The following is a 26967-nucleotide window of genomic DNA, read 5'->3' on the forward strand; positions in this document are numbered from 1 at the left end:
CATGGCCCGAAGACACTAAAATACTTACTCCCTGGCCCTTCCTTCACAGAAAGTTTGCCAAGGCACGTTCAGGAGCCATTTCCTCCACTTACTTCCAGGCCAGGCTGGAGAGTTTCCATGCAGCAGCTGGCCAGTGCGGCTGAAGCCATGGGCTAGCTTTTCCCTTCAGACAAAAGCATTCTGCGAATGGGACCCCATCATGGCCTTATTTACCTCGCTCTCTGCTTTTAACCTGCTAACTCCTAAATACAGATCCAGGAGCAGGCTTCAGATTCTAACTGAAGAGGCCAGGCTCATCCTTCCCCAGCACCATCACAATGCGACGGAGGGCCACCTGTCCAGCCCTATCATGGCCTTACCTGCCTTGCTGTGTTTTCTAGATTGTCAAGCCTGAAATTACTACCTCAGGAAGCTGGAGAGTTAGCGAGGGAAATAGAATCCATCACGAGCCCAGGAAGCGAGCAGTTTCTAACAGTAATTCTGTTTCTAAATATCCAGCCAAGGGAAATACTTGCACACAGAGGCATGGACAAGGATGTTTCCTTACCAAACTCATGGCAATAACGAACAGGTGGACACCACCCCGGTGTTCTTTAATGCGAACAATTCAAGTATGCTATATCCAGACAACATTATTTTATTACGAAGAGGTAGATTTATAAGGTGCCAAAGTAGATCTGTGTCTTTAAGACATATTATAAATAATAAATAGCAAATACATTAAAACTTAAATTTAAATCAACATGTATAAAATAATGATTTTTATTATAAAAACAAAACCAGGCTGTAAACTAGACAGTGGCTTTATAATAAACTCTATTTCTATATGCATATAAATGTATTCAAATACATGAAAACAGTCTGGAAGGAGCCATATTTCACTACTAATGATGAGGATAAAAATTATGATAGTCGTTGTAGAGCAGGCACTCTTCTAGGGCACTTTTACATAAACGAACTCATTCAAAATCCAGACAGGGCATTATCATTTTGTCAGACAGAGGAACTGAGGGACATAAGCTTTAGCCCGAAGATCTAGACCCAGGCAGTCTGGCTCCTGTGGGGAAGGAGTCGGTTCAGGTATAAAGAGCTTCTGCTTGACCTAATTACTTGTACTTTCGAAAATCGCACGCTTTTGTTTAAGAATACCAGAAAAAGAATGAACTCTTGCCTCTCAAAGAAGGGTAGGGGGCAACGAAGCATGCTAGCCAGACAGGTGAGATAGCAAAGGTCACATACTAGCTAAGGGCACCCTTACCCGTGTCAATGGCTATAATGAGGGCCTCGTACGTGCTGTTCTTCACATGCTCCATGTCCTCTCTGTCCAGCTCAGCCCGAGTGAAAATGGCACCAGATTCTGGATTAATCTCCAGCCAGTTGGCAGCATCCCTCCAAATCCGATACCTGAAAAGGCACAAGCTCTGGCTTAGAATAGTACAGCAAACAGCACATAGCTGAAGAAGGCTAAGGTTCCTCTTTGTTGACTGATCACATCTACAGCAAAGTATGACCATCCATGTCCCCTTCAACCCTTTAAGCGTAAGTTGCAGACACCATGTTCTTTTACTCAGAAATACTTCAGCGTGTTATCCCCTAAGAACAGAGGCATTTTCTTAGATAATGATAATTTAATTTCAGGAAATATAACTTTGATATCCATACTATTATTTAATATATGGCACATATTTAAAGTCGTTTCTTTTTTTTTTTTTTTTGACCGAGAGAGAGACACAGCGAGAGACGGAACACAAGCAGGGGGAGCAGGAGAGGGAGAAGCAGGCTTCCTGCAGAGCAGGGAGCCCAATGCGGGGCTCGATCCCAGGACCCTGGGATCACGACCTGAGCCGAAGGCAGACGCCTAATGACTGAGCCACCCAGGTGCCCCTAAATAGTTCACTGTTACAGTTTCCTCTAGAGTAGATGTTAAGAGGTCAGAACCTCTCTGAGAAGAGGAAGCGGGCACATTGGCCGAGCCCCGTTACCCTTGGAAATCACACTATTACTAACAAGACACGCGCGTCACATTGGGATTTGTGCTCTACTTGTTTTTCCCTACTCAAACCCAGCCCTCAAAAGACGAAGGACATTATTTGTCATACATGGTCGCGGGGTGTTCCTGTTGGTTTGCCCATGTGTTTTCAACATGTGTGGGTATGATTTAGACTATAAAGGCGCCTTCCAGTTTAAAAGGACAGAAAATAGTGAGCTACTTACAACACACCATGTATGTCAATTAAAACCACATTCCTGCCTCACTGCGTGAACTTGAAGAGAGGAAAGCACAGTAAATATAGAATGGCTGGCTACAGAAGAAATGGAAAAGATGTGGGGAATGTGGGGGGGGAGCCAAACAAGAGAAGGGTCTTGCACAGACAATGATAAAATGCTATGAACTAAATATTTTATACACACACACACACACGCACCCAGCTGCTGCAAGACTGTTGAAAAATCCTCATACTTACGTTATCCTCTGTTCCATAAAACTATCTGGATCCGTGGCAGTGTAGGATGTGATTTCCAGGCCCACGCTGAAGTCTTCAGGTATTTCCACTGTCTTTGGACAAGGCACAAAGATGGGGGCTTCATTCACATCCTCCACATCCACAGTGACGGTGGCTGTGGAGGTGGAGAGAATGACCTCAAACGGGGCTACATTCACCACGGTCACGTACAGAATATACTGCTGCTTGGCCTCGAAATCCAAGCCCTAAGGAGCAAAAAAGAAAGGAGTTAAAAAATATATTTTACGTTAGTGTTAAAAAAAAAAAAAAAGATTACATCCTTAACTATTGCTGTTGATCAGCAGTATCTTCATGGTTCTCCAATCTAGCTGTGTTAGGAAGAAATAACTTGAGAAGTTCTGAAGAAAATGAAGGCCTGCACCCTAACCCAGCAAACAATAATCTCTGAGGGTGGGGCCTGGCCGTGGATCTTTTTCAAAAGCTAACATGCAACCATATTCAAGACGAGAACCCTAGCAGAAGAATAAAAATGAACTACATATGTGAAGCCTCAAACAGCAAAACCCAGTGAACAAACGCTAGTACCTTAAGTCATTTATTATCCAAGACCAGTAAGAATGTTGATATCCTATGTGACGTGTTGTCCATGTGACAGCAGATGGACAGAAGACCCTGCTTCTGACCTCACTGATCTCAATTAAGTTTAGTGACAACATGAAGTTCAGAATCAGCCAACAACAAGGTCAAAGCCCAGGTGAGCCATTTCCTAGCTGTGTGGTCCAGGCAAATTAACTTCTGGGTCTGTTTCCACACCCAAATACATAGGAAAAGGAACTGCTTCATAGAGTTGCTGTAAGGAATAAACTGGGAACTTTTATGAGGGACTTTGTGTACAGTAGGGGCTCATTTTACTGGCTTCTTTCTTTTGTTGGTAGCATAGAAAATGTTGACATCCAATATTCGGTGGGAGATAAGGTTATGTAGTAAGTGATGCAAGGATGGATGGTTTTGCTCACTTGCTCAATAAGGAAGTCTAAGTTTGGGGGCTAATCCAGGGATCCACTAACTGTGACTTCGACAAAGATATCACCCAACTTCTTAGTTTTCAGGTTTCCAAGACATCTTTCAAAAAGTCATTTGTCCCACTTCTAAAATAATCCAGCAAAATGGCAGAGACCAGTAAGCCATTTTTCCTCTCATTTGCAAAATGGATATCGGGCAAATGTTTCAGGGAGAAAGCCTTTTAAAACAGACGGTACTTTCTCCTCAATTTCAAGAGGCTGCGTAGGAGCTTCTCACATGCGCCTGAAGAGTTGCTGCAAACCCCAAATGGCCCACCAGAACCTGGGAAAGCTGTCCACCCCTAGCCCACCAATGCCATGCTAATCTACTTCTTAGAAGACATCAAGGGACAAGGGAGTGGGCAGCTAGCTGTCGGTTTCTGCATCTTGCCAGGCACCATACAAACCTTAGCTGTTTTCAAAATGCCGTCGTTGGTTACTGGGTCTGTGGTGACGACAAATTGCTCATTGTTATTGTTCAATATGGTGTACACGGCCTGCCATGCTGGGGTATTGGGGACATCGTCATCAGTCACTTTGAGTACGGTGATTACAACGTTAGCCTTGTTCTCAGGCACCCGCCCCTGGTACTACAGAGCAAAGGAGAAGATGGGTCACTTATGACATCCTGACACCTAACAGATGAGCCAGGTCCGTGAAGGCTAAAGAAATCCTTTCTGAGTCCAAGATTCAAGGAGCGTCTTGGAGGAAGTACCCATTCCACCAGTGGAGCCCCTATTTCCTGTTGGGGGAGAAGCCAACACTACTCAAGGTGCATCATCCTTCAAGACTACCTGAGCTGGCTTTTTAAGGACCTGGCTACCTGGGCCCCTCAAAACACTCTGGCCCAGTTGCTGACTGTGATCTTAATCAAACTCAAGACACTGTGGCTTATCTACTACTCCCCTCCTCTTCCATCATTCCCAGTGGTACCAGTGATTTTCATAAAACAAAAGTCTGGTCAGTATAGTCCTCTGCTTAAAACCCGATGACATCCCCTTGCACTCAGGATAAATTCTAAAATTCTTACCTCCATCTACAAGGTCCTGTAGGACCCAATCTCCTTTGCTTCACTACACAGACTGTTTTTCAGTTCTTGAAAACTTTTTATTGATTCAGGGCATTTTGCATATGGTGATCCCTCTGCCTAGAACACTCTTCCACTGTCCCCTGTCCCACATTTGACAACCTCCTTTCAAGTCTTATTTTTTTATCATGGTTATTTCATATTTTATTAGACTGATGTACATTTCACCATTTCTTGAGACATAAAAGTGAACAGAGGACTAAGAATGTAGAATACTGAAGGAGGTAAAGCCATCCACAAATTTATTGAGTAGACTAGAAAGGTACGTAAAACTTTGGGTTGGAATCGAGGGAAAAACCTGTTCTGAGCTGAAGGGAGGTTCTTGGTTTTGAACAAAAATCTCCTAAAGGCTCTACTAATACAAGGGTCAGTTTATAGAAAAACTACGAATTGCACAGAAGCCCATTAGGCAGAAAAAATGGGCAGGATAGAAGGCCATGGGCTGTGGGGGCAGCTGGTCTGCGGCAGGAATGGCTGGGCTAGAGGAGCAGGCTGGAAGAAGTCTCTATGCAGAGATTAGCGCGTTCACCCAAAGCCCAGGCTTCCTACTGGTCTCTAGAGTGCTGATGCTTTCCTCAGACAAGGCCTTTCACATCTTACTATAAATGTTACGGGCTTTGTGACGCCTTCTTGGACTCACAATATCTGTGTCAGGGTGGCAGACACGGCTAATTGCCTAGTAAATAACTACTCGCCCCTTCTTCACGAACTATATTGTTGGGGGCAACAATGTGTCCAAGCAAAATATTTTATTTCCAGTCATCCTCTAAGACAGCAGTTGCTAATAAGAGGTTAAGGAAACTTGTGGGATGGGTCTGCACAGAAGTAAGAGGCCTTGACTTAGCAGCAATGCCTTTTGCTCCCCATGCCCTTGCATCCTTCCTGAATGAAGCAGAGAAATAGCTGGAGCTCTGGCAGCCATCTGGGGCCATAAGGGGCCACTGAGGATAGGAGCCATGCACCAGTGATGGTGGGACAGCAAGACTAAGGAGGTTCCATTAACAGTGTAGATACTCTAGCTCTAGGTTTTTTGTGACACAAGAGAAAGTTTACCCTATTTGTTTAAGGCACAGGCTCTGTCACTAACCACTGAGCTTATTTCTAACTAACATATTAAGATTTAGAGTTCTTTCGTGTGGCTTTTAATACCTTCTCCTCATCTTCATTTAATGTAATTGTACACAATAATTTGTACAGGTTGTCAAACATCTCCCTAGCCAGACTATCAACTCCACTGAGAACAGAATCTTTGTCTTATTGTGATAATATCTCCAGTGTATAACACAATTCCTGTGTTACAAACTTAGAAAGTATTTGTTCAGTGAATAAACAAAACCTGGTAAGATTTGCTACCAAGATGTACAAAATGAGGACATGAGTTCAAAAGGTGCCTTAAAAAAAAAAACACAAAAACAAAACCAAAAAAACCCCACTCATCTCTGCACCCAACGTGGGGCTTGAACTCACAACCCCAAGATCAAGAGGCGCATGCTCCACGGACTGAGCCCGCCAGGCGCCCACAGGTGCCATTTGCAACTCTGCAAACCCGTCTCAGCAGGGCCTGCGCTGAGGAGGACAGAGAAGATTGCCATCCCAACTGGTTTGCTTCTTAAAGCTCACTAGTATGGGGCAAGTTTTCAAAGCGTTCACCCATGAGCAGTTGCACAACAACGGAGGCCCTTTCTTTGGAAACCGTCCAGGGGGTTGCAGAGTTACCGTGGTGGGTTTGAAGATGGGGGGGTTATCGTTGATGTCAGTGACTGTGATCACAGCTGTTGCGGTTGTACTCAAGCCTTCACCTTGCAGGTCAGCAGCCTCAACCACCAGGGTGTACGTGGGAATACTCTGCAGAGATCAAACACATTTGAGTCAGGACCAACAGCCACATCAAGCCCAGCCCAGAACATGGAAACAGTTTACTTGATCATTTGCTTCAATGCCAGCTGCTTTCTAGGTACAAAACCTCTAGAGAGCTGTTTAGACGCAAAGCTCAGACCATAAACATAGTAGGTGGCAACTGACCTCCGCAGAGTTTTGCATTGTCCATGTGATTTAGCTGATGTCTATTTGCCCTCAACCCCCTCAAGACCCTCTTCACCCCTGACCTCCCGGTCCAGCCCGGTGGTGAGCACGCTGATGACTCCTGTGTCCTTGTTGATAGTGAACATCATGCTGCTAGGCAGGAGGGGGTCTTGGGTGACGATGCGGTAAGCAATGGCGGCGTTGTAGGTGTTCTCATCGTCGTCCGCATCTGTGGCTGTTACCTGCATCACGGAGGTGCCTGCAAGTGCCGAGGGAGGGAAAGATTCAGTTAAGCTGCACTTTGGATTCTGGTCAACACGGCTCAGATCAATTCTGTCCAGAGTGTTAAAGAAGGAGCCCCGGGAAATGGTACCATGTTATGGCTCCTCCATTCTCTAATTCCCAAAATTTTTACCAAAATGGTAGGGGAGGAAGAAAGCATTCCACCCCATGAGCAGTGTTCCAAGGACTTGGCTTTTCCAACAATTTTGGATGGTGGCTGGAGCTGAGGAGGATGGAGAAATAAACAAACTGAAACATTGTGCCTTGTCTCCCATCCTGAGTGAATGAGGTGGAAAAGAGGAAAAAAATCCCACCAATATTCACAACTGGCTTCTCAGGCACAGCTTCATCACAGAGAATGGTCATTTGCGATCACAGCCTTCAAGGTGGCAGCGAATACTGACAGCACCTGTGACTGTCAAAGGACCAGTGCCCACAACATTGACACAATTCCTACGGCTCCATGGGAAAAGGACAGATAGCCCAAGGGAGAAAGGAGCAAAGGACCTGGAGAGACAAGTCACAAAGAAGAAACCCAGAGGGCCAGCAAACCTAGAAAATGTTTATTAGCCCACTGACAAATCAGGGAAAGGCCATTTAAAATTGTACGGAGATACAACTGCACAATCAACAAAGCCAAAACGTCCTAACAATTCTAGGATATTGATTCCTGGTGGGAGCGTTAAGTGGTTCAACCACTTGGGAAAACAGTCTGTCAGCAGGTAGTCACACTGAACAGGAACATACCCTATATAACCGAGCCAGCTGCTCTTACGGATATACACCCTAGAGAAAGCCTTCTGTGTACGCATCAGGTAATATATTAAAAAATGTTCTGAGAACACTACTTTTAATAAGAAGAAACTGAAACAGGGGCGCCTGGGTGGCTCAGTCTGTTAAGCGGCTGCCTTTGGCTCGGGTCGTGATCCCAGGGTCCTGGGATCGAGCCCCGCGTCGGGCTCCCTGCTCTGCGGGGAGTCTGCTTCTCCCTCTCCCACTCCCCCTGCTTGTGTTCCCTCTCTCACTGTATCTCTGTCAAATAAATGAATAAAATCTTTTAAAAAAAAAAAAAAAAGAAGAAACTGAAACAAACTCATTTTCCATCAACAGAGGAATAAAGTGCTTTATATAAATATAAAAATATTGAATATGATGCAGCAATGAGAATGAATGAATGACCTTGGGCTGCTACGGGCACCAACATGAATAACTTTATGTACATAAAGCTCAATGAGAGAAGCACACCACAGAAATACATGTTAAGTGTGATTCCACATATACAAAGTTTGAAAACATGCAAAAAAAACCGGATATTACTGAGGGGTAAATATACACATGATGAACAAGATAAAGGAAAGCAAGGAATGATTGCCAAAGTCAGGGCAGTGGCTACATTTACAGGGAAGAGAAAAGAATGTGTTCAGGAATGGCAAAGATCTGTTTCTTAATCAGGGAAGGTTCTTAAATTGCTCCTTTTTGGGAGGTGGGGGGGTGGTGGTGATGAGCTCTATGCCCAATGTGGGGCTTAAACCCACAGCCCCAAGATCAAGAGTCGCATGCTCTACTGACTGAGCCACCCAGGCACCCCTCTTAAACTGCTTTTTCTTTTTTTAAAGATTATTTATTGATTTACTTTACTTATTACTTATTTATCTGACAGAGCGAGAAGAGAGCACAAGCAGGGGGAGCAGCAGAGGGAGAGGGAGAAGTAGGCTCCCCGCTGAGCAGGAAGCCCGACACGGGGCTTGATTCCAGGACTCCTATTTTATAATACACATTTCTGTAGAATGGATGTTTTACACTCTCTCTCTCTCTCTCTCTCTCTCTCTCATTGGTTTCCAAAGAAGTTCTGTTCCTACGAAGGACCTGACCCCAAACACAAGCCCTAACACTTTGAGGTCCAAGGAATCTAAGTGTCCTTCTGGGTGTTCAGCTCCTCGAGACTGGCCATACCTGGAAGAGCACCTTCCATGACAGATCCTTCGAAGACCTGCTGGGTGAACTCGGGCTTGTTGTCATTCTGATCCGTCACCGTGATCACGATCTCCATTGGGTCTTCCACTGCATTCCCATTAGAAGACACGGCGTGAGAGTAGAGCTGAAACAGCCAAGTGAGGGTTACTTGGGCCCCAACAAGGAGGAAGAAATGCGAGAAATCATGTGACTAGAACTCCAGCTGGCCTCCACTCCCTCCCACTCTCCAAGACCCAAGGATGGACACCCCTCGCAGAGAACTTTTCTCACACATGTGCTGCTGCTTCAGGGGTCATGACACTGGTTGAGGTCATGATATGTAAAGACTCATAGGCTGCAGAACACACCCACCAGGTCAGAGCTCCCGTTTCCCACAGGAGGGCTGGGGAGCCAGGCCTAAGAGACAAGAGCAGAGGCCTAAAACATTCTTATTCCCAGCAGGGTAAAATTTCCTCTGGCTGTTCTAGTCGAGTGTCTCTCCCAGATTTTTTTGCATTGGCCTCAATGCATTACCCCCCGCCCCCCCAGCTCTGCAAGCTCACACTGCTACCAAGGCCCAGGAACGGCTTTTGCTCCCCAACATCATAAATGGCCTCTTCCTTTGGGTCAGGGACTTTCAGCCCCAAGAGTAAGTTGTTATCTTGGGTCTAAACTCATGTATGATCCTAAGGTTTCTCCTTTCTTCATTCCCAATGGGAAAAAAAATCAACACCCCTCCCCCATTTTTCCAGACTCTCCTGTCATCTCCCCTTGTCAACAGGTGTAGAGGTATCCAATTGAGCCTCACATGTCCAGAGCATCTGATCTAGGGATCCAACATGGGTTGACCAAAAAATTTTGGAAGGAGATAACCCCCTATTAGCATGCTTCTGAGAGATACTCACAATGTACTTGGCAATTTGTTCTCTATCCAGAGGCTCTGTCACCTTCAGCCATCCTGTTTCTCTTTCAATAACAAACACACCAACAGGAGGTTTGTCAGCTCCTTGGCCAGTGATGCTGTAGAAAACCTTGATTTCTTTGTCTCTGTTAGATTTGATCTGAAGACCACACAGAAACAAATAGAATTATCAAGGAAGGATCCTGACATTGGGGCTTTCCCCCCTTTTTTGGTCTAGGTCCTTCTCTGCCAAACTGCTCCCAGAGAAATAGAAAACTTCCTTCTCTACCTGAACCAGATTTTTAGGAAATGGGCCTTTCTCATTTTCTGGGCAGCTGATAGGAGGGATAACCCAGTCTCTCTTCTGTCTTCTGAGACCATGCTGGGAGTTGGGAAACGTGAGGACTTCTGTCTGGGTTTCAGAGAGAGCGTCCTAAAAGGAAAGGAGATAAAGAACAAAATCAGATAATTCAGGATAGATAATACAGACCAAACAGTCCCACCTAACCAGCCAGCATCTCCAGCCTTCTTGGGGCCAGGCAATGGTTTTAATTTAATAACAAAACACAACCCAGTGAACTACTCTGCCATATAATGAAGATGGTGTTCCCTTCCGATCCTTCTAATGTCCAGAGTTCAAGTAATCATTATGTATACACAATTACACATTTGAGGGTTAAGTATTATTTTGCCAATTATTTCAAGCCTAAATATATTATACCTGTCATTTTTAATAGAACATTACACCCTGATAATTTAATATGTGCTTATTCAACAACAGGATATGCAAGCGTTTCAATTTTCTTTTATGTTTTTCCTAGGGGCTTAGGTCCCCGAAGTGGAGCTCTCAGCCAAGATGAGTTAAGCTTTAGGAATTGGTACTAAGAACTACTTTGTGATCAATACAAATTCTTTAATCTCATTGTGTCATTTTATCTGTTTGGTTTCCATTTGTTCTAACAGAAGCTGTTGGGATGGGGACCAAAAACACCCTTTGAGATTTGTATTGAACAGTTTTCAAGTGTGATAAAGATAACTTTATGCACACACAGGGAAATAAGATAGTGGAAGATGGAAGAAAAATACCCTCCAAATTGTTTAAGTGCTTTAAAGTGATTAGCGGTAATACATGAAGGTTCTAGAGGACAGTTCCATCCCCAACTCCCCACATAATCACTGATCACTGCTTGCCAAAGGCGATTCAAGCACTATTTCCTGGCTTTTCAGATTTGATTCAAAATGCCTAAAATGCGGCCAGGCTCAGGACTTCCACCTGGGGCGGCAGCTCCCCTGTAGGACTATACTGACCCTGGTTGCCAGAGGAGCAGAGACCAGCAGGTCCTACACCCCCCCCCACCCGCCCCCCGGGGCCAACTACCCATCCTCTTGGCCAGATCAGCTGCAGCCACAGGTCCCACCACTCCATCACTAAGAGCTCACGCCCCCTGGTTCCTGCATGCCAAACCAAAGAGGGGGAGAAGGTCATGGCCCTGGAAAAGGACAGCCACAAACACTTGTGATTATGTGGGCTGCAGCAAAACCTACACGAAGAGTCCTCACCTCAAGGTACACCTGCGAACCCACACAGGTGAGAAGCCCTACCACTGTGACTGGGACGGCTACGGATGGAAATGCACCCGCCCCGACCAACTGACCAGGCCCTAGGGCAAAACACACCAGGCACCGCACCCCCTCCAGTACCAGAAGTGCCACTGGGCCCTCTCCAGGTCGGACCACCTCGCCTTACACATGAAGAGACACTTTTAAAGCCCAAAACAATGGATATGACCCACCCTGCCAGAAGAGAATTCAGTGTTCATTTTATTTATTTTATTTTTTACCTTTCACACTGTGTCCCCAACTGCCCCACCCCAGGCGGGGTGGGGGGGAGCGGTAAGGGGAGGAACCCAGCCGGAAAGCACTATAATCATGGTCAAGTTCCCAACAACCCAACTTGTGAATGGATAATCAGGAGACACAAGGAAACCAGAAGACAAATCAAAGAACCCATGGGGTCTGTGACTGGATCTTCTGTCATTCCAATGCTAAATCCAACTTGAATATTCCTGGACTTACAAAATACCAAGGGGGTGACTGGAAGGTGTGGCTATCAGGGTATAAATTAGAGCCATGAGTTGGGGGGTGGGGAAGACCAGAATTCCCTTGAACTGTGTTTCCATGCAATGTAAGTATAAAGATCACCTTTTATTCTCTTTGCCTTCTAAAACCCATTATTATGATATTAGAAGAAGAGGAAGAAATTCAGGTACAGGAAATGGGTTTTTAATAACCTAAACGATGGTGCTTGGTGAGTCTTGGTTCTAAAGGTACCAAATGCGGAAGCCAAAGTTCTCAAACTGCTTCATACTTTGACAAGGAAAATCTGTTTTTGTCTTCCGATCTACATTTAAGACCTAAGTCAGGTAAATACACCTGGTCTGCTTAACATTTTTATGCAGACCGTCTGTTATGCACTGTGGTTTCAAGTGTGCAATAATTTGTACAACGGTTTATTCCCAAGTATGCCTTAAGCAGAACAAATGTTTTTTTCTATATAGTTCCTTGCCTTAATAAATATGTAATATAAATTATAAAAAATGCACAAGATGGACATAAGACAAGGTATCATTACAGAATCCTTCCCAGTATTGCATTCCTGCATATTGGTTACACACACACACACACACACACACACACACACACACACACACACTCTCTCTCTCTCTGCATCATTGGATTATTAATATTCTAGAAAACTAGTCCCTCATGAGCCAAGGGCAAGCTGCAGAACCGGTTGTCTAGCTGTGAATCCTCACTATGGCACTTCCTCCTCTTGGGGAGATTATTTTTCTCTGTCCCACAGTTCCCTATGATTTTAAAATGGCGATAATATTGGAAGGATTAAATGAGATACTAGTATTGCAAATAAAGCACTTAGAATAGTGCCTGAAACACATAAATGCTCAAAAAATGGTAATGATGATGGTTAGACAGGATGGCAAACATCAAGCTAATCGAGGTGAGTTTGGGATTAGATACAGCACAGGAACGAAGTCTTCAAATGACTGTCCGCAAATGTACCCTAAGCCTATTAAATAGGACCGCCTTGCACAGCCATGGTGAGTGAACAGCATAGCATCAGTGAATGAATCCAGATTCATTTGCCACATTGAAGAGGAAGACAAAGAGCACATCTTGCTGACATCAGAATTGCAGAATATTTTCAGAGAACAATAATAAAGAAATTATGAACACTGCTAAGAGAACATCAATATCTTTATGTGATGTCAAAGGGAACCATGCCTAAACATACTGAGCATGGTATTCATCCCTCAGAAAAAAATGATACCAGACTGAGAAAATCTACCCAAAGATTAAACACTGAAAAGTTAAAAGTATAACTGACAAATAAAAATGTGTGTGTGTGTGTGTGTGTGTGTATATACATTACACACACACACACACGGTGCATAGTATGATATTTTGATACACATGAGATCTATTTTTATATGAATTAAAGGAGAAGTGGGATTGTCACCCTCTCTCTCTCTTTTTCTTAAGATTTTAAAGTAATTTCTACACCCAACATGGCACTTGAATTTATAACCCCAAGATTAAGAGCTGCATGCTCCGACTGAGCCAGCCAGGCCCCCCATCACCTTTCTCCTAACGAAGGGCCCACAGGGTCTCTTGAACCAGAAACAAACCAAAGTGAACCTCAAACCAGCTATGGGAAAGTATCCATTCTTCCTTTCTTATTTAAAAATTAAAAAAAAAAAAATAATAAGTAACTGTATCTGTCTCTCTCCATATATACCAGTTTTGTATCCAGCACTGTGTTCAAGTAAAAGAGTACATTTTCTATACTGCACTCATAAGTAGGTATGGCCATGACATCAAGTTCCAACCAGTGAGATACAAGCATTATTTGCTTAAGAATTCCACAAAGGGGGGTGGGGGTGGGGGTGGGGGCGCCTGGGTGGCTCAGTTAGCTAAGCAACTGCCTTCAGCTCGGGTCATGATCCCAGGGTCCTGAGATCGAGCCCCGCATCAGGCTCCCTGCTCCACGAGGAGTCTGCTTCTCCCTCTCCCTCTGCCTGCCGCTCCCCGTGTGTGCTCTCCTGCTGTCAAATAAATGAATTAAAAAAAAAAAAAAAGAGGGCGCCTGGGTGGCTCAGTTGGTTAAGCGACTGCCTTCGGCTCAGGTCATGATCCTGGAGTCCCAGGATCGAGTCCCGCATCGGGCTCCTTGCTCAGCAGGGAGCCTGCTTCTCCCTCTGACCCTCTCCCCTCTCATGTGCTCTCTGTCTCTCTCATTCTGTCTCAAATAAATAAATAAAATCTTTAAAAAAAAAAAAAAAAAAAAGAATTCCACAAAGGGGGCGCCTGGCTGGCTCAGTTACAAGAGCATGTGACTCTAGATCCCAGGGTGCTAAATTCAAGCCACATGTTGCGTGTAAAGATTCAATTTTTTTGAAAAGAATTCCACAAAGGCTTCTTTAAAAAGGCAGGCATACAACTGAGTGATGCACTTTTGTGCTTTCTCCCTTTCTCCTTATTGTCTAGAATGAAGATTTGATGACTAGAACTCCAGCAGCCATTTTGGATCATGAGGTACCCCTGAGGATGGAAGCCATGTACTGAGGATAGCAGAATAGAAAGGAAAGGAGTAACCTGGGCTCCTAATGACTGTAGGGTCTCCATACTAGCTACAACTTCCCCTTGAGTATCTTTAACTTGACAGAGAAATACTCTTTTGCATAAACCACTGTCATTCACAGTTTTCTATACTATGTCTATACTATGTGTTTAAACTTAATCATGATATAACAAAAATGAAGGCAGAGGCAAAACTGGCAGAAGTAGGGAGGAAAAGTTTGAAAAACCAAGCTCAAATCTTGTCTTTTGGTCATAAGAGCCTTCCACACACAATTGTCCAGCAAGAACTCACCATGCTGAACTTACATGAACGATGGAATCAGTCGGAGACTTGAGTCAGGACGTTATGTTAACACACTTCTATTACGTTCTTCATTTTTCTGGTCTATCCAATTACACCAGGGGGAAAAGAATAGATCTATCAGGACTATTAAGTTCCTGCAACTCAACGATCTTTGGGCAGAAAAACAGGAGACAGCCTGAAAGACCTTGGTACTTCCAACATGTTTCGTATTTTTAAAGCAGTACCAGGATACGACTAGAACGGCCTCCAGAGAGACATTTGGGTAGGAAGCACCATGGGAACAGTTTAGAAACTAGCAGTGGTGTCTGGCTTGGGTAACAATACCCAGAAACATTCTTGCCAAGAACTGGGCAGACATATATCCTTTCATTCATGGCCAATTCACCCATCTGTCCATTCAATATTTATAGGGCTCCTGGTGTGTGTCAAACTGTGGGCCAGGCACTAAGAATACAATGGGGAAGTATCTTGCGCAGATCACAGTCCAACGGAACAAAAGCTTCCCATTGATTCTTCTCCCATCCCAAGACCCTCCCCCCACTAGAAACACAAAGAGTAAAATAAAACAGGGGGTGGGGGGTGGAAATAGAAAAATATGTTAACTAAATTTTAAATTTAAAAAAATAATAAAAAGAGTAAAATAAAATGATCAGAGAACTGATCTCTTGTTCATTGTTCCTCCAAGAAGACAATTAACAATTGCTGAGTACTTACTGCACGCCTAACACAGTTGCAGCATTTCACACGTATTAATTCATGCAGTCATTATTTTCTCGACATTATAGGTAACCTCTCTCTGCTTGAAATTCCTTAAATGAACTCTCCCACAGCTACTCAGGTAGCGAGTGGTAGGACTATGATTCAATCCCAGACAGCGTCCACGCTCTTACTCACTATTCTTTATTACCGACAGAAATAAAGATATTAACACTTTGCCATCGTTCCACAGGATCCCTCCCCACCCAAACACAAAAAAATTCCCAGCAAGAATGAGTTCAGTTAGTTAGACCAATGGTTCTCAACTAGGTGATTCCGCAACACCCCCCTCCCCGACCAGTCGGCATTGGCCATGTCTGGGCACATTTTTGGTTGTGACGACTAGGAGAGTGCTCCTGGTGTCTGCCTAGTGGGCTAAAGCCAGGGAGGATGCTAAACATCACAACAACAACAACAATAACAACAAAAAACTATCCAGCCCCAAATGTGAAAGGTGCCAAGGGGAGAGAACTCAGATTAGGCAACAGACTTAAAACAACAGTGAACTTTCAAGAAAACACTCCAACATACATGATAGTGGCGGTGCTCGGCTGCCTTCAGTATGACTCTGGTGGAGAGCTTCCTGCGGCTGGAGTCCCAGGCATGGACCAGAAAACTCATCTCCGGTTTATGAAGTCGGAGAGGGCGCTTGACTGTAAGCACACCATCTGTGCTCACTTTGAATCGTGCGTCATCAGCAACATAGGCTGTCCTTGGTTGACCGGTACATCCTTCAAAATTCACTGCAGGGCATAAATCACAGTGATTAGGAAATGGGGCAGATTCAAAACAAGAGCATTCCTTCTCCCCAAAGTGAACTTGGGCGCGCCCGGGTGGCTCAGTTGTTGGGCGTCTGCCTTTGGATCGGGTCATGATCCCAGAGTCCCGAGATCGGGCCCCGCATCGGGCTCCCTGTTCAGGAGGGGATCTGCTTCTCCCTCTGCCCTTCACCTGCTTGTGCTCTCTCTCTCGTGCGCGCGCTCTCTCAAATAAATAAAATCTTAAAAAAAAAACAAAAAACCTTGGTTCACCCACCAAAAGCCTGACTCACACAAAACAGGCACAAGCAAAACAAGCCAGAACTGAAAGATGGCAACGTAGTCAATGTTATTATGTTCTTCATCATTCTAGGGGGACTGTTAATTGTGGTCTCTTTTTCTTATCTACTTGTAAAGTGCAAACACTAACCTGTCTATAAAGTAACTTCTTTTCAAAAGCCAAAAAAGGGCCTCTCCTTCAGCTGGCTCTTGACAATATGAAAACAGACCACCAAGATAACAGAGACAGAATACTTACTAAGTCCAAAAGTTAGAGACTATGGTACAGTGAGACGCTTCAGAGAGTCTACATTCAAATAATTGTTTATATTTCAGTAAACAGTGGCAGATAAGAGAGGCACATGGCATGATGGTTAAGAGCGTGGGCTCTGCGAGGAACTGGGCTCAAGTCCCAGCTCTGCTTATTATTAGCTTTGTGACCCTGGGCAAATTAACCTCCCTGTGCCTCAGTCTACCCAACTGTACAATGAAGGTAACAAAGGCAACTACCTTGAGATGGAGATTCTCTTTCTCCCTCTATCCCTCCTCCCACTAGCATGGGCATATGCACTCTCTAAATAAATAAAATCTTAAAAACAAAAAAACGTTTAAAAACAAATGTGGCTTTGCTTAATCATTTATTCAACCCTCATGAGTATTCCACAAAAGACATTGATAACCGTAAATACTTGCTGAGGCATACAGAAGTAATGCCTGCTTGCAATCTGACAGGGAAGAGAAACTGATCATTGTCGTTAGGGGAGATAATGAAAAGTTATCTTCAACCTGATGACACAGGGCAGCAAGATAAATGCAAATGACGGAGAAGGACTACTTGGGTGGGAGAATGTTATGACCAATGACTTCGAAACTCTACTTCAAACTTTACAGCTATGGAGGTATTAAAACTTAACTACCAATACCCAAAGCTGGAGATGCTGTGGTGAAAAATGTCTACACTAAACATCAGAATCCCAAATGACTCATTCTACAGGTTTTCACCAAGCTATACTCCAGACTGTGCTCAGCTCTAAGGACAAACACGTAAACAAGACAGACAACGCACCTGCTCTCACTGAGCTTACACTGTTGTGGAAAACATGGACAAATACAGAAGCCAATCATTTTAACTAGTGATCAGTGCTAGATATAAAGTAATTAAAGGCAGTGATACAAGAGTGATGGGGGGTGGGGGCACCTGGGTGGCTCAGGTGCTTAAGCATTCGGCTCTTGATCTCAGCTCAGGTCTTTTTTTTAAGATTTTATTTATTTGAGAGAGAGAGAGAGAGAGAGAGTGAGTGGGGGAAGGAACAGAGGGAGAGGGACAAGCAGACTCCACCCTGAGCATGGAGCCTGACACGGGTCTCGATCTCAGGACCCTGAGATCATGACCTGAGCCAAAATCTAGAGTCGGACACTTAACCGACTGAGCCACCCAGGAGCCCCTCAGCTCAGGTCTTGATCTCAAGGTCGTGAGTTCAAGCCCCACCTTGGGCTCCACGCTGGGCATGGAGCCTACTTTTTTAAAATTTAAAAAAAAAAAAGTGATGGGGCAAGGGGGATTCAGAAAGGTGTGGCTCATACTGGATGGTGAGAGCAGGCCTCCCAAGGTGGAGGTGGTGGAGCTGAGACCTGAGGGGCCAAGTCTTGCAGAAACCTCGCTCAATGAGCAGAGGGAACAGCCAATTCAAACAGTTCATTCTGGGAAACTCTCAAGGTGGCCTGTTTTCATCCCTTTCAAATACTTGCCTTTCATTTCTTCAGTGGAATTTCTATTTTGTCCAAGTGATCTTTTATAAAAATTCCTGCTCTTGAATCTATTTTTACACGGCTAGACACCTCTACATTCATAAATATCGGGTCTCTGCCACAAAGCCCTAAAGCCATCTTCCATTTCCATACCTGGGCTGCAGTTTTCAGTTTTTTCCACCAGGGGCCACCCTTGCAAACGTTTCTGAAACCAAGAGCCCCACCCTTGCCAGAGAAGCCGGTGACCGGGTGGGAGGGTGAACAGCACCATGATCATCCCCTTTTGAAGACTCAGGCTTAGAGAGCTTAAGAAATTTGCCTGATATCCTATAACTGGTGAAGGGCAGAGCTGGGATTGGCCCTTAACCCAAGCTACTTAGTCTCATGATTAGAACCTTGGTCATTTTAAAGGGTAGTTTTGCCTCCTAGCTAGAATCCAGGGAAATCTGGGGCCACCTTCTGCAGTAACTGGGAGTTGTGATCTAGCCATACAGAGACAGAGTTCACAGGAAGGGAGCTGGGTCCTTAAATAATCACCTACCCAACCCTCTCTCCTCCCTGTTTGCAAAAACAAAAAACAAAACCATGCCTCCACCCCTACCCTCACCTCTTAGGCTGGTTTTATAACTCACTTCCCAAACTTTAGGGGGTGAGGGTGGGGGTGGGGTGAGCAGGGGAAGGCTGTAGTAAAGGACAGAAGAGGGACAAGAAGAAAGGGCTGGTCTCCAAGTCTTGTGGCCAGATAATAAGCCCAGATTCCACCATGTTCCTGCTGAGTGGCCTTACACAACACGCTTAACCTCTCTGGGCCTCAGTTTTCGCTACTGGGACATGAAGGATACCACTACGGATGGAGCCTACCTCTTCAGGGTTTTTGTGAAGATTAACAAAGACAGGGAATGTGAACACATTTTGAACATGGAAGAGCAATGTGAACAGAAAATGGTAATTATTATTTCTGTGCATTTGGGTAGACAAGTATTTGCCCGAAGCCAAGTATTTGCTAAATGAACAGAGGAACCATAAAAATGACAAGAGAAGAAGAAATGCAAAGTCCTTGAAGGACGGGCACATACTGCCTTTTATGTCTAACATAGGAATTCCATCTCAAACTAGCAAAACAAGATGTTTTTCAAATAACCCTCCCCCAAACCCATCCCAGCAGAAGTAATGGGGTGACTTGCCGGTATTTGGGGGATTGTCACATAAACAGGGAGCAAGAAATACCTTTATCTGTCACACCAAATTAATTCCTTCCCCCCAGCTGGCCCCAATCTGGGCAATGAAAGTTGGGACAAGCAGGACTGGACTTGCCAAGGGTGGCAGCCTGAAAAATTGAAAACGGTTCTGCAAATAACTTTGATGCAAGGCGCTTAACCTGTCTGGGGGCATCTTGTCTTAATGGTGGCTAAGTCCCACCCTTTGAGAAGTGACAAAGAAGTGTGTGGAGCCCCAACCTGAATTTCCAGGTGCTCATTAAGGCCCATTATCTTTCTGTGCAACCCGATCCTCTGGGCTGATAAACCAGAAATTACAGGAGAGATGAGGGAAACTCCAGCTCCGGGAAGGCTCTGGGAAACTTGCTTCACCCCTGACAAAGGCCGGACAGTGTCTCAGAGACACAGTGTCCACTACCACTGCCTGGGGAGTTGAACAAGAACAGCAAAGTATTGGAATGGACTGGTACGTGGGGACCGGGTATATTTGAACGTTTCACAATAAAAAATTAAACAAAAATAAAATCAGCAAGGGATTAGTATTCTTTAAGTCAGGATGACCTCCCTTCCTAAAACCTGCCATTTGGTCACTAGGTCTAGAAACCAAATCCCAGTGACAAGAGCCAAGAATCCACGTGGCCGTCGCTAGATGTGAAAATCTTTTCTTTCTTTTTTATTTATTAGAGATTTTGCTCATTTATTTGAGAGAGACAGCAAGAGAGAGCACGAGCTGGGGGAGGGGTGGAGGGAGAGGGAGAAGCGGACTCCCTGCTAAGCAGGGAGCCCGGATGCAATGTGGGGCTCGATCCCAGGAACCCCTGAGATCATGACCTGAGCTGAAGGCAGATGCATAACCAACTGAGAGCCACCCAGGAGCCCCCAAAATCTTTTGTCTACAATAATATCATCACCGGGACGCCCAGGAGGCTCAGTCATTAAGCATCTTCCTTCAGCTCAGATCATGATCCCAGGGTCCTGGGATCGAGCCCCGCACTGGGCTCCCTGCTCCGCGGGAAGCCTGCTTCTCCCTCTCCCTCCACCTGCTTGTGTTCCCTCTCTCGCTGTGTCTCTGTTAAAAAATAAATAAATAAAATCTTAAAAATAATAATATCACCATCACACCATGAAAAACCACAGCCTCAACTACGAGCTTCAACTACCTTTGACCTCCTGTTCCCTTAAATATAAACATTTGTAGAACACTACGTGCCAGACTCCACTCTAAGCACTTTACCATTAACTCACTCCGCCCCAGAACTCTTTGAAGTGGGTACTACCAGCGTCCCCTTTTTACATGTGGGGAAACTGAGGCAGCTCCTAACGTAGAGCTGGGACCAGAACCCAGGCAGTCTGAGTTCTCGCTCAACACTGTGCCCCACCCCCACCCTCTACAAGCCAGACCCTTGCACTGAGCTCTTTATGTCCAACGTTCTGATTTAACTCCTCCAGCCACCTCCACTTTCTTTCTCCTAACGTATATGCTTGTGAGTGGAGCGGCTAGACCGTCTGGCTCCAAGGTGAGTGCACTGGTTCCCATTGGCAAAATGGGGATATGCTTCCCAGCAATAATAAAAAGGAACATTTATTAAGGAAAAAAAGCTTTTTAAAAACATCCCAGAACAGTAGGAATTCTACCCACCAAGACGTCAATGGTAATTAGGGTGGAGGTTGAGGGGGGCGGGGAGGATTCAAAGTATGTTGTTGGAATAGGGGCATGAGGCAGTTTTGATTTTTTTTCAACATATTTTCCTTTATCTTTGTACATATTATATTGTGCATTACAATTACGGCAAATTCCTTTTTAAACGACAAAAGAATGAATGACTTTTTAAAAGTATGTATTTTGTAGGGCGCCTGGGTGGCTCAGTCGTTAAGCGTCTGCCTTCGGCTCAGGTCATGATCCCAGGGTCCTGGGATCGAGTCCCACATCGGGCTCCCTCCTCGGAGGGATGCCTGTTTCTCCCTCTCCCACTCCCGCTGCTTGTGTTCCTGCTCTCGCTATCTCTGTCTCTGTCAAATAAATAAATAAAATCTTTAAAAAAAAAAAAAAAGTATGTATTTTGTAAAGATTTTATTTATTTATTTGAGAGAGAGAACACAAGGGGCAGAGGGAGAGGGAGAAGCAGACTCTGGGAGCCCACTGCTGCCGGTCTCATCCCAGGACCCTGAGATCATGACCTGAGCCAAAGTCAGACGCTTAGCTGACTGAGCCACCCAGGCGCCCCTGAAAGTATATTTAACCCACTGTGATTCTTGTGTGTTATTCATCCTATAAGTGCCCTATTTTCTAACTCACTTGGCAGAAATGACTTTAAGTTCAAAATAAAAATTAAACCCAAGTTCATGAAAAGCTTTTGGTCCCGGGGCAGGGCTTTGAGCGCTGAGCGACATCCTTTGCTTGGAATGGCCATTGTGGCTCAAACAGCCCTGCTTTAAGGATTCCGTTTCTTCTTCCACCCCCGCCATGCCCCAGAGCTGGAATGTGAGTGGGTAGAAACCAGACAGTCTCAAAAGCCTTCATATACTTCTGCGAGATGTTGAGATTTAAGAATAGGGACCGACAATCAAAGCCAGCTAACCACAGTTGAGTTATTTGGTAACTAGTCGGATAACCCAGTCTCTTAGCAGCAACTACTTGAAAGCAGTGTTTTCCCCATACTACACACAAAGGCACGCATTATGAATTGTTTCTCTTTCCTTAGAACACATTTCCCACAGTCAACACCACAGAACCCTGCATTTAGATTTATTCCAAGGACCATTTGAACTTGAGCACTCAGCCTTAAGAAGAGAAAGTCACACACAACAATAAGATCAGAGAGCCTTCTGAGGCTCCTGGGGGTCATGTCGCCACTGTGTACCCCAAACCAAGGGGTTTCTAACTTAAATTCTAACTTAAATCTAACTTTGGTTTCTAACTTAAATACTGAAGATAAAAGACAAAGTTTTAACTTGATGGATGAAAGGAATCCTGGAGAGACAGACATATTATCACTTAGCTAGGCAGGAGTTTCTTTTTGTTTGGTAGGTGTGGTGTTTCTAACTCTAACCACAAAGCCTTACTTCTCCTCGGATACCACCGCCTGTAAAATTTCTTTCTAGGTTCCATTTTCTTTGATGGCACTGGGTGATTCTGGAACATCTTCCTTTGATGGGTGTCCATGAAATTACTCAACATTATAGGTTTACTGAGCACCCATGCTCAGGAAAAAAAAAAAAAAAGGTTTAAAAAAAAGAGAGGGGGCGCGTGGGTGGCTCGTTCAGTTAAGCGTCTGCCTTCAGCTCAGATCATGATCCCAGGGTCCTGGAATCGAGCCCCAGCAGGGAGTCTGCTTCTCCCTCTCCCTCTGCCACTCCCCACCTCTCCTGCGTTCTCCCTCACTCTCTTTCTCAAATAAATAAATAAAATCTTTATAAAAAAAAATGGGAAGGAAAGGATGAGCAGGCCTCCAGGTTGTTCATACTCGGGGGATGTTGCGATTCAAGTTAGACCAGGAAAACTATCTTTTTAGCCCCAATAAGTACCTATGTGTGTCCATTTGCTACCAACTAGCAGCCTAATATCACAGCCTAATAGCTGTACTAGATACGCGGGCCCTGGGTGGTAGGAATTTAGCAACCCTGGCTAATAAATGAGGAAACTGGTAATAAATGAGGAAACTGAGGCTCCTAAGTCTCAGTGGAGAGAGACCTGGCCAAGCCACACAGCCATGGAGTGAAGAGCCTGTGGCATGAGGCCACTGTCAGGAGTTTAACCCCCTTAGTATCAATAAGCCATCTGTCAACTAGTTCCTAGCTGAACGGATACCGGAAAAGTTAGTTCTCACAAGAGAACAGGACAGGTGGAGTATCTATGATAATAATAATAACAAAGTGTCCCTTGTCTCCTTCTTACACACACACACACACACACTCCCTCTCTCCCTGAAGGGACGCTGCTCCAGTCCCGGGGCCACAGAAAAACACAGGGACAGTCAGAGAGCCAAGCGAAAGAGGAAGCTTTAAATTTCAGATCCAAGAATGTTCCGCTGTCGATCACCACATTACAGAAGCTAAAATAAGCCGAAGTTCCTCTCATCGGTCAGCTTAAACCTCAGACATTTTTCTGGGGGAAAATAAGCAGCTTGTATTCCTGGTAGACCAGCAGGACTTGCAGCTGGCGTCCACAAAATCTGGGGGTTGTGCTCCCAGAGTGCTGTTGGCTGGGGTGCCCGCGCCCTGCCCAGTCTCCCATGTTGACAGGCAGCTCCCATGGGATCTCAGGGATGGGAAGTTTACTCTCATGAAGTCTACCACATTTTGTCTCCCATCCTCCCAGTATGTCCTTGCCCAGAACAAATTATAAGTGGTCTCAGATGTGGTGTACACACACAGACAGAGGAATGAACTTTTGCCACTTGCAATGACATTGGTGGAACAAGAGTGTATGATGCTAAGCGAAATAAGTCACAGAAAGACCAATACCATTATGATTTCACTCACCTGTGGAATTTAAGAAACAAAACAGATGAACATAGGGGAAGGGGGGAGAAAAGAGAAAGAGGCAAACCATAAGACACTATTAACTATAGAGAACAGCTGCTGCAGGGGAGGCGGGGGAGGAGCCAAATGGGCGATGGGTACCACGGAGGGCACTGGTGATGAGCACTGGGTGTTGTATGTAAGAGATGACTCACTAAATTCAACTCCTGAAACCAGTATTACACTATGTTAACTACAATTTCAATAAAAACTTGAAACAAAATAAACGAATACAAATTTTTTAAAAATAATAAGTGGGGCGCCTGGGTGGCTCAGTCGTTAAGCGTCTGCCTTCGGCTCAGGTCACGATCCCAGGGTCCTGGGATCGAGTCCCACATCAGGCTCCCTGTTCGGCGGGAAGCCTGCTTCTCCCTCTCCCACTCCCCCTGCTTGTGTTCCCTCTCTCGCTGTGTCTCTCTCTGTCAAATAAATAATATCTTAAAAAAAATAAAATAATAAAATAAAATCTTGGGGTGCCTGGGTGGCTCAGTTGGTTTAAACAACTGCCTTCGGCTCAGGTCATGATCCTGGAGTCCTGGGATTGAGTCCCGCATCGGGCTTCCTGCTCATCAGGGAGTCTGCTTCTCCCTCTGACCCTTCCCCCTCTCATGCTCTCCTTCTCTCTCTCTCTCATTCTCTCTCTCAAATAAATAAAATCTTAAAAACAAAAACACAACAGACTCAGGTGGGGAGCAGGGGCACCAGTGCAGACAGAAAAGTGAGGTTACAGATGAAGGAAAAATTAGCAGAGGAAAGGGGTGACCCATCACCCTTGATTTCTCCTGCTTTGTTTTAAGGTTAGTCATGCCGTCTGGGTCACTCTGGCAGTAGCATTTTGCTTCCCAGTCATGTTTCTGCTTGGGCTAATGTTGTGTTATTTCTCAGAGAGCACACACCATGGATGTTGATCAGCACAGTAAAAAATGTCATAAATGGCACTTCTGGAGTTGGCAAAAAGCTAGTGCAAATACTTTTATGGCTGCACATTTGTGTGAAGGGGGTCAAACCAAGTCGGGTTCCAATCCCAGCTTTGTGTCATTCGTGCCATGGTAAGCAAGTTACTCTGATCTTCCTTGAGCATCCGTTTCCCCATTCTGGAAATGCAGACGTCCTCATCTCCTTTGAGGGATTGCTTCAAGGATTCTTTGTTCAGCAAGTATTTACTGAGCCGTGATTCTTTGCCAGGCATGATTCTAAGGCCTGGGAAGTACAGCAGTAGACAAAGTAAGGTCCCTGCCCTCACAGGGCTTACATTCCAGGGAGGAAAAGATAAATTAACAAGTTACTAAGTACCATGAATGAAAAGTGCTAATACAGAAAAATAAGCAGGTAAGGGAGTTCTAAGGTTTTATGCAGAGCCAGGGTGGAGGGGACAATTTAAGAAAGGGCATTTCAGGAAGGCCTCAAGATGGCACCTTTGAAGAGATTGTCCCAGGTTCTGGCTACATGCCAAAGCAAGGTAGTGAGCTGTATGGCAGTGTGGGGGGCAGTTCCAGGGGCCTGCTCAAGCCCTGCACACCTAACACACCTCCTCTGTTCTAGTCCCAAAGACCCAGCTGTGAACACAACAGAAAACAAGCCCTGCCCTTCGGGGCTGAATATCCAGTGGAATGAAAATGATGTTAGCGTGCAGCTCCCACACAGGCCTGAGCCCAGCATCAGCTCCTGCTCTTCCGGGCTCGAAGGGCCAGAGGGCCTCCCATTCCCCTTGTCCTTTTGATAATCAAGGCCAGAAAAGAACTCAGGTTTCAATCTTTTGTCTTTCCAGGCCTCCACTGGACAGTTCAGCAATGAACCAGCACCCACTGATAAAACCTCACTCGGTTAAATCTCAATATTCCTGTCTTAATGGGGCTCCAGTGCTCAGCTGGAGAAGCTAGGGCTGCTGCTTTGCTCAAGTCTGAGAAAGAGGGCCTGGCTTCAGTTTTCCAGGGTGGACACTAACCAGCAACGGATCCCATCTCAGTTCATTTAAAAGGGAAGTGGGCATGGGGCGCCTGGGTGGCTCAGTCGTTAAGCGTCTGCCTTCACCTCAGGTCATGACCCAGGGTCCTGGGATGGAGCCCTGCATCGGGCTCCATCCCAGGGTCCTGGGATCGAGCCCCGCATCAGGCTCCCTGCTCTGCGGGGGGCCTGCTTCTCCCTCTTCCACTCCCCCTGCTTGTGTTCCCTCTCTCGCTGTGTCTCTTTCAAATAAATAAATAAAATCTTTAAAAAAATAAATAAATAAAATCTTAAAAAAAAAATTTAAAAAAAAGGGAAGTGGGCAAACACTGAACTTCACGCTCACAGATGCCGGCACCTTGCCCGCTGCAGAGGTGAAGCGGGGACTTCTTCCCTGATGGAGGGAAACTTGCTTGGTTTCACCAAAAAGAATAGAGAGAAGGGTTGGGGGGCGGTCCTCTGGCTTCCACACTAAATCGGAGTTTTACTGTCCCGCTGCTGGGTGCATGTTAACTACACAAACACCCAACCCGCCCGCCTAAATACAGGGGCGATAATTGATCATTCCCACAGGCTGCAGTCCAGGATGCATTCCTGCGGCCAGCTTGGGCAACTCCGGGAACTGTTTGCTTATTGATTAGAAAGAAAAAGCTCCCTTGCACACCACAGTAATTGCCCACTTTTCCTTTCTGTTGGTTTCCCTGAGGCCAGGGAGGGCCCCATGTTCCAAATTCCAAAGCAGCTGAACCCCTCCTCCCTCTAGCTCCCGCAGACCCCTCACAGGTAAAGGCAGCTGACAGACCTGGGGTAGGGGACCAGATCCTAGGTCCTAATGCAGTGGGAAGGGCTCCCTTCGTCTTGGTTGCCCACTTGTACAATAAAACACCTTGACCAAAATATCTCTAACATCATCTCCAACCAGGGTCCAACATGCCCTACACAGAGATTCTCGGGGATGTTTTTAAAAATACCCAGGTCTGGGCATATTTTAAATCTTCCCCAGGTCTTA

General features: G+C 45.3%; 1 protein-coding gene across 1 annotated transcript in view; it reads right to left on the minus strand.

Moving 5' to 3' along the window:
• CDH1 (cadherin 1) overlaps positions 1–26967 on the minus strand; it is an 81502-nt gene that overhangs the window by 11257 nt on the left and 43278 nt on the right. Inside the window, exons 3-11 of the mRNA XM_006730078.3 lie at positions 16022–16233; positions 10061–10204; positions 9776–9931; positions 8871–9015; positions 6719–6894; positions 6330–6458; positions 3934–4116; positions 2466–2710; positions 1259–1404 (exon numbers count right to left, since the gene is read on the minus strand). Of these exons, the coding sequence (XP_006730141.2) occupies positions 1259–1404; positions 2466–2710; positions 3934–4116; positions 6330–6458; positions 6719–6894; positions 8871–9015; positions 9776–9931; positions 10061–10204; positions 16022–16233 (1536 nt within the window). The remainder of the gene's footprint in view (positions 1–1258; positions 1405–2465; positions 2711–3933; positions 4117–6329; positions 6459–6718; positions 6895–8870; positions 9016–9775; positions 9932–10060; positions 10205–16021; positions 16234–26967) is intronic.

Source organism: Leptonychotes weddellii, chromosome 16 (genome assembly GCF_054177405.1).
Source record: "Leptonychotes weddellii isolate Sample4059 chromosome 16, ASM5417740v2, whole genome shotgun sequence".
In the NCBI taxonomy this organism is placed as follows: domain Eukaryota; kingdom Metazoa; phylum Chordata; class Mammalia; order Carnivora; family Phocidae; genus Leptonychotes; species Leptonychotes weddellii.